Source organism: Cebidichthys violaceus, unplaced genomic scaffold (assembly GCF_023349555.1).
Source record: "Cebidichthys violaceus isolate CVI_PGR_0920_01 unplaced genomic scaffold, fCebVio1.0.p SCAF_9, whole genome shotgun sequence".
NCBI classification, from domain to species: Eukaryota; Metazoa; Chordata; class Actinopteri; order Perciformes; family Stichaeidae; genus Cebidichthys; species Cebidichthys violaceus.
Window position 1 is genome coordinate 3,556,352 of NW_027176975.1, and position 7,784 is coordinate 3,564,135.

At 42.9% G+C, this 7,784-nt stretch overlaps 1 protein-coding gene across 2 annotated transcripts; it reads right to left on the reverse strand.

Annotated features, from left to right (window-relative positions):
• Positions 1-1,893: 1,893 nt before the first annotated feature.
• Positions 1,894-7,555, reverse strand: LOC137867167 (homeobox protein orthopedia B-like). Of its 2 annotated transcripts, none has more exons than XM_068703619.1 (3): positions 6,883-7,555; positions 6,135-6,538; positions 1,894-3,287 (listed from the first exon to the last, which is right to left on the reverse strand). In XM_068703619.1, exons 1-3 carry the CDS (start codon positions 6,917-6,919, stop codon positions 2,787-2,789), a joined length of 942 nt encoding a protein of 313 aa, XP_068559720.1. In that variant the 5' UTR covers positions 6,920-7,555; the 3' UTR covers positions 1,894-2,786. The 2 variants fall into 2 exon arrangements, with proteins under 2 accessions (XP_068559720.1, XP_068559719.1); XM_068703618.1 differs by having other exon boundaries at positions 6,844-7,555.
• Between the last annotated feature and the right edge of the window lie 229 nt (positions 7,556-7,784).

Sequence of the window (7,784 nt, forward strand, 5' to 3'; positions counted from 1 at the left end):
CACAGACAGTGAGGTTCGCTCACTTTCATAATGGAAAAAAAAAATGTATTTACCTCTCTCGGAGCTGGGTTTACAGACATTACACCTCGCATCAGGGTAATTTGAAATTAAGGTAACGCAAACAAGGTGAGTTTCTCTTATTACACAACTGATGAGGAACTTTGAGTAAATGTCAAACGATCAAAAGGTGTAAAAGCTAAACTGCTTAACATGGATTATCTGTATCTTTTTTTTGTCATGACATGCATGTGATGTAGAAAACACTGTACAAGCTGTGGTACGATAATAACTCCGTCTAACAACTTCAGTGTGACAGTTTGGATTCCTGAATGTCTGAGGAAGGTGTTCATCCATTGCTTCAGCAACATAATCGATACATTCTTACTGTTTCCATGTTACCGATGCTGTGGTTTAGTTTCCAACGCACTAATTGTGAGGCCTACTGAGCTGCTAAATGTACTGTTGTGTGAAACTGACAAAAAAAACAACATTTTCTGCATTTTTGTTCCACTTGTTCCCTCTAATATAGTCCCAGAAACACCCCGAACCCAACTTCTCTCACTGTTTCTTCATCTAATTGATATTTTTTTTTTTTTTTGCCTAATGGATTTGTGCTCATCACTTTGTTAGGGGTGTGATTGACAGCTCCTCCCGTAAACAGCTCGTTCTGCATTAGTAGCCTGAAGTGAACACCTTATTGATAATGCCTCATAGGACAAACAGAGGTGCGCAGTGATTTGAGCGCTACAGCTGTAGCTCTTTATTATAAGATTTGCTTCAAGTTCATCGCTGTAATTCAAAGTTTCTAAAAAAGTGACTTTAATCTGAAGTTAGTCTCCCAGTGTTTCTGTAGTTCTATTTGCACTTACATCCATATGAATAATAATGTGAAAGATATACTGGGTTGGTCCATAACTCAAATTTTAAGGACAGCCTAATTAAACCACTTCAATGGCCTAGATGCTGTATGTACAAATAGACATTTAGAATGCCTAACACCTAATAAGGTGCTGTTGCTGTGGCTCCTACAGTAATGTAGGGTTAACCTGCAGATATCAGAGGGTGACCCAGATACAGACCCATAGGTGAAGTCTATTCATAGGTTCATTGACAGGCTGAAATATGGTGGAATTCCCGTTGCCATAACATTTCTGTACCATTCCCATGAGAACTGGGCGGCGCTGTATTTTCATCTCCTCTATGTCTGCAAGAATATTGGATATTATAACAAGTTCAGTTTTGCTGCAACTAATTTCATATACTTCTCGACAAAGGATCATAACAGCCAACTTCAGCCTTAATTAAAAACGATAGAAACTACACACACACACACACACACACACACACACACACACACACACACACACACACACACACACACACACACACACACACACACACACACACACACACACGGAGAACTGTGATTCCTCGTGTTTAGCTACAGTCCATCCAGTCTGCTCAGTGGGATGACCGTCATGGTTAAAAGCAATGACCGCCACATCCCAGCACTGACATCTTTACCGCTCCTGTCTGCCACGCTGGGACCAGTCACCCTTCATAAACCCTTTAACCCAGTCACCTCAGGCACTGGCCACCGTAGAAGTGTGCGCAACAACATTACATCCAAAAATATATATATATATATATATATATATATATATATATATATATATATATATATATATATATATATATATATATATATATATATATATATATAGTAAAAATCCCATTATCATTTTTGATGGCTACAATCCAAATAAACTACAAGTACCATCAACAGCCGACTGGGTCAGTATAGGGTCACGCGCGGGCTACAAAGTGCCTATAGGAGTTTGTACAAAACGGACATCTCGTTAAACGTAATGGAGACATGAATCATTCTCGTGATGACATTCTTGAAAATTACTTTTATTTGTTTTGTTCATTTTTAAATTGGTACAAACCCGTCAATGTGGAGCATTTTGATCAAACATTTAAGAAATGTGTCAAGTAATAGCACATACAATAAGTTAAAACATGTCACAAAAAAGACCAGCGGGTACATAGCAAGAATGTTTCATCTACACAAAACATCCTAAAACAGCGTAGGCCTACTGAAAGATCATGGTTTGTTATTTTTATTTTTTTCTTCCTCTTATTAAGATTTATGCTCCCCTCTCATGCAGACGAGACTGCAGGTCGCCTCACAAAAGCACCTCTTCAATCTGAGTGGGACGTCATTTTCTCCTTAAATTATCCAAAGCGTTTAAATCCACATGCACAGTGCATGCCTGAGACCCCGTTCAATAGGCCCACCTACAGTGTGGCGCGTGTGTGGTAGGCTGTTACCAAAATGTATACCCAATCTTATAAATAACCGTTTGACATAACACAACTTCACCTGAACACAATAACGTGTGCGCATAAAGACACACTCAATGAAAACGCAAATACGACGATTGTTTTGGCTCTCGGTAATTAGGGCCTTTAGTCTAGAGATCATTACAATAGTATTTATCATCAGTAGTTGATAAAAATCCTTTTGAATTAAGATAAATAACCCCATATTTTTTCTTCCATTTGTCCATCAGTGTTGTCCTTTTCTTTTTGCCATTATGCCTAGATGAAGTACAGCCTCCATTTTCTCACATTTCAGGCCTGATTAGCTCGCGCGCTCTCTCGTTTTGATCTAATAGCGGGAATAAAAACAGAAAAAAAGAGGAGCCGCAGGGTGGGAATGGGGAGGTGGGAGAAGAGGAGTGCGGCGGGGTATTTTTTTTGTTTGTTTGTTTGAAAAGTCACTAAGTGAAACTCATGGACACTGTGTGCTCCAGCGCTTTGCGCCGCAGTGACGCGATGCTTGTCCCTCTCCACATGTCACTGTCCGGGGAACTACACAGCTGCGGCGAGCCCGATACGTTCGTGGGGCCGGAGAGAGAGGCCGACATTCCGGGGAAATGCGACTGGTAGAGGTGGGACTGCAGACCGGAGCCGTTGGAGGAAAGGCCGTTGGAGAGACCCATGGAGTTTGGTGGCGGCCCTGGGCCCAGGCTGCACTGTGACAGGGACTGCATGCCCGGCTGGCGACCCAGGGCCGGCGGGAGCTGCAGCTGGGAGACACCCGGCATCCCCGTGGCCCAGCGAGAGTCGTTGGCGTGGAAGGAGCATAGGCTGTTCTCCATGGCGGCCGCGGCAGAGAACTGTTGCAGGCCCGGTGTAGGGAGCAGCGTCCCCGGGGAGCGGAAAACATTGGTGGTCTTCTTCCTTTTCTTCCATTTGGCGCGTCTGTTCTGAAACCAAACCTGCGAGCAGAGAGACACGATCGTGAGCCATCAGACTGACAGACCGAGGAACATACTGGAGCAGTGTCTGTTTGTATTACACCGCGATGAGGGCATCAAGGCGGGTGTTGATACGTGTCTGTGTAACCATGGGAGAAAAATACCGTTTACGCACGATAATCTCCCTAAAATCTCACCACACACAGACTAACGTTAAGGCTCTAAGAGGACATCAGTGTCTTTATCAAATTATTACAACAATATATATATATACACACACACACACACACACACACACACAATTATATACCCACATATATATATAGGCATATAATTGTATGTAATAGCAGGGACAGCAAGCTAGCGTTAAAGGTGGTTGGAGATTGCGTCCTTCACAGCACCCTAGTGTCCTCAACACAAATTCTCTCGATACCAGCTGGTCTGGGTCTGACCCTGTACTGTCTGTGTTGAGCTGGGACACACGAAATGAACACGATATAAATGTAGACCTTCGGCAATTGGCCTAAGGACCTCTAATCAGAATATATTTATTGTCACTAGCCTAATAGGCAGTCATCAGATGTATGAGTCGTTATAAATTAGTCTATATATATATGATATTGCACTAGCAGAATCCTTTTAAAATACGGCTCTTGTAAATGCCAATCATTCGGCTACTGTAAACATAACACCCTCTGTTATTAAGACGCTTTGGGCCAGGGTTGTGAATTTCATAGTACATACAACATTCTCCAGAAGGCGCTGTGTACACAAACGCAGCCGCCACAGCGGTATTTTATTAGTGGTGTTCCGCAGCACTGAGCCGCACTATTTGTCTTTCTCACATCTTATTTACACGCAGATGAACTGTAAATTGCCCTCATTTTAAATACAAATGGCCGCGCATTACTGCACACAATCCACGTGCAAATAAAATCCACTCAACCACGCCCACGCGCGCGAGAGAGCCCACAAACACAACGACCCACGTACGCAGCTAAAAAAAATAAAAAAAAATCTAAACAAAACAACAACAAAAAACGCCCGCGCGTCCCCCCCCCCCCCCCCTTGTTGTTTTTTTTTATAAAGATTTCACCATCTTCTTGGCGTGATTAATGCGCGCGCGAGGCCGTGAGTCGATGCCTCCGTATTAAAAGTGAAATCTCGCTCTCATTCCGCTCAGCCATCCGTGAAACGTCGCCCAAACCCATTACACTCGGAGAGGGGGGGGGGAGAAAGAAAATGCAATTTCTCATTCCATTAAAAAAGTACAATATATTCTTGAGTCCTATTAAGACGTCGCCGATGGAGCATTTTGAAGAGGAGAGGCCGTAGGAGGCACGCACGCGGGCCAACACGCCCACCCGTAGGCTGCACCCGACACGACCCGCGCTAATGTTTACCAACAGCGAGCAGGAGGCGACCCGCACCGAGCGGAGAGCGTCCTGCACACCGCACACAGAACACAGCATTGATTATTAAGGTGACTAATGGTTATACCGGCTTTATTGCTTTCAGTGGGATCATTTGCATGAATTTCACATCACTGGTTAATAACCCGTTCACTGTAATAAATAAGACTGGAATAGGTTGATAATGTGTTTGGTTTATTAGAGCCGTGTACGTCCCTGCATGCTTGTTAGAAGCACCGCATGTCTTGGCCAGTTTCAATTGTTTTTAAAGTGGTTTGTTATGTTTCCAAAAGTATACAAACTGAATTAATAAAGTTTGCATTTTAAAATAAAATAATTCAATTTCATCCCTATAACCCAAGTAAAAAAAAAAAAAAAATGGGCCACACATTCCAACCCTAATTATTTTCTAGGAGAGGCATATTTTGTCATTTTTTTAAAATATCTTCTCAATAATATATTGGGCATTATTTTGGCCAGGGTATTTGGGAAAAACAAATATAAAGAAAAATCATTACCAAAGCCTAAATACCACGAATATAATGTTATGCAATATATGCAGGTTCACAGAAACAAAAAGGAAAATTAGGCAAATTTAAATAAATAATTGAATGATTTTCTCCTCCCAGTTTCAATATTTCCAGGGACAGTCCACACAAGTGACGTTATGCAATATTCTTCTGAAATGTTTAAGAGCCATCTGGACATGTTTGACTTTATGGGCCACCAGAAATAAATTCTGCTCGTTATCCGCAAGTGAGACGTAGTTCAGCACCTTGGACAGAGCCTCTCGTGGATTAGATGGGGCACGGCTTCTTAGAATGACGTATAGCTTGCTTTTTGAACAAATCATGGCATGTTTGAATCCCATAATTAAATCAAAAATATGTTTGAGCTCGAATTTTTCTAAAACAACTTTCATTTGACCATCAGAGCACAACGAGCAGAGAATATGTTGTCCCTTCAAATAACACATTTGTTTTCATTTAAGGCAGGATATCGTGCTAAACATAAACAAGAACATATTTCTGAATTATTCTATGATTTTAATGACGCATGGTAGCACTGTACGTTATATCTATTGTACCAGTGGCGTCAATCCACCATTTAGCTTTTGATTTATTTTCAAGCATTTGCACTCAAAACGTTACACCTAATAGCACAATAAAACAAATGTATGACATACAGGACCGGTGACAAATAACTGAACTATGGGACATTTTAGAAGTGACCTAACCATCTAGCTACAAGCGCGCGGAGGGAGCGTTGGTCCTGATTCCTCTACACTCCACCCTACTTTGCTCATTGCTTTTCTTATGGATTTAAAAGCATGATTTTTGGACATTTGTATCGTACTGAAAAAAACAAAAACAACACGAGACCCAAAGCCGCACCCTGCTATTCACCACGCGAGTGTTTGCGTCCTGTACAAATCCACATTGCGCAAGTGCTTTACCTGAACTCTGGACTCAGTGAGGCCGATCCTCAGCGCCAGCTCCTCCCTCATGAAGATGTCAGGGTAGTGGGTTTTGGCGAAGCTGCGCTCCAGCTCGTTGAGCTGCGCCGGCGTGAAGCGCGTCCTGTGCCGCTTCTGTTTCTGGCTGGCGGACTGACTGGAGCTCTGCTGCGGCTGCTGCTGCTGCTGCTGCTGCTGCTTCTCCTGCTCCTTCCCGTTCACCGTCATGCCGGCGGAGTTGGATCCCACGGTGGCGATGTCTTCCCCCGGCAGCAGGGTGGTTCCCTCCACGGAGTCCGAACCAGGGGCCATGTCTCCCGGGTGCCCCTGGTCTGGCACCCCGCCGCCCAGCCGGCACTTGAGAGCCTCTCGGTGTCCGAGTAACTCTGCAGCATCCTTCATCCCTGAGAGGATGAGGAGGAGAGAGGCTTTGAGTAAATACGTGGCAGCGCTGCATTTTTAAATGAGAGTCACATGAAAAAAGGCAACGGACGTATATCAATTCAGAGAACATAACAAATAAACTCAATGTAGCTTGGGTCGTAATTTTAAATCGTATTTTTTTTTTTCCTTTTGCTGTCAGATCATTCTTGATAAATTACCGTAAAGAATTGCATACACCAACGATAAAGCATTTAGCTGTTAACACAATTAACTGCACAGTCTATCTATCACATCACAAGGTTAGAAGAAGAAGTTGGAATCTTACACTGGAGTTTAGGGCCGGAGTTTAGTGACGATAACTCACCGAGCCGAGCATCCAGGAGGTCGGCGTGAGAGAGCATGGCGTACCGCTCCAGGGTGAAACGCGCTCCAAAAAATCCCACAACTTTGGGGCAATTTAAAAAGTATATATCGTCTAAATGAACGAAAATTCGGTTTGTGGTTAAAAAAAGGAGGTCCCTTGCATTATAATGTCCTTTAGAGCGACGGGGAGGCGCTTATTAGTTGAAAGAACCCGTGAGCTTCCTCAAATAAGAGCCAATCAGAGCGGGAGCTTGGAAATGTCAGCGACGTGACTCCCCCCCTCTTTTTTTTTTTTTTTTTTTTTTTTTTTTTATAAATTATTTTTATACACACAGACCCAAGAAGGGACGCGCGCGCACAAACCCGAGCGCGCACGAAACACTACAATTCAATCCTCTGCCATTTTCGCGCTCTGATTTATTAGCTTTTTTTTTTTTTTTTTGTTCATGCTCAAATTATTCCACGTTCGACATCTTAATGTGTTTGTTTAATCTCATATAGTGTGTGCGATGACGGGGCTCCTGCTTGTGGACATACATGTGCAACGCTGGAAGGTGAGCTCGTGCAGAAGGCCTGGAAACAAGAGCGTCCGGCTATTTGAGACACAACATGTATTTTCATTGAATCATTCACGTTCAAATGACTGCTGTATGCTAATTAGCCTGTTTTACAGACAGTAAACCAGAAAGAGAGGATTCATCTCCCAAATGAACGAAAAATAAATCTATAAATCAAAACAAAAATTCCTCTTATCTTCATATGGAACACTGTTTTATATTGACAGGTATGTCAGATTGAGTGCCTTCTGTACAGATGAGACTTTAGTTAAATAACATAACATGTGGGAGATGAGAAGCCTTGTAACGCCAGGCCTGCTTCCAGAGCCCCACTTCCCTCCCCGTC

Bases quoted from the DNA above. Each gene is read 5' to 3' on its own strand.
- LOC137867167 (XM_068703618.1), bottom strand. From the start codon at position 6,919: ATGCTCTCTCACGCCGACCTCCTGGATGCTCGGCTCGGTGAGTTATCG. The intron at 6,539-6,843 runs GTAAGATTCCAA...TCATCCTCTCAG, and splicing joins CTCCGGCCCTAAACTCCAGT to GGATGAAGGATGCTGCAGAG. The intron at 3,288-6,134 runs GTAAAGCACTTG...CTCTGCTCGCAG, and splicing joins TCACTGAGTCCAGAGTTCAG to GTTTGGTTTCAGAACAGACG.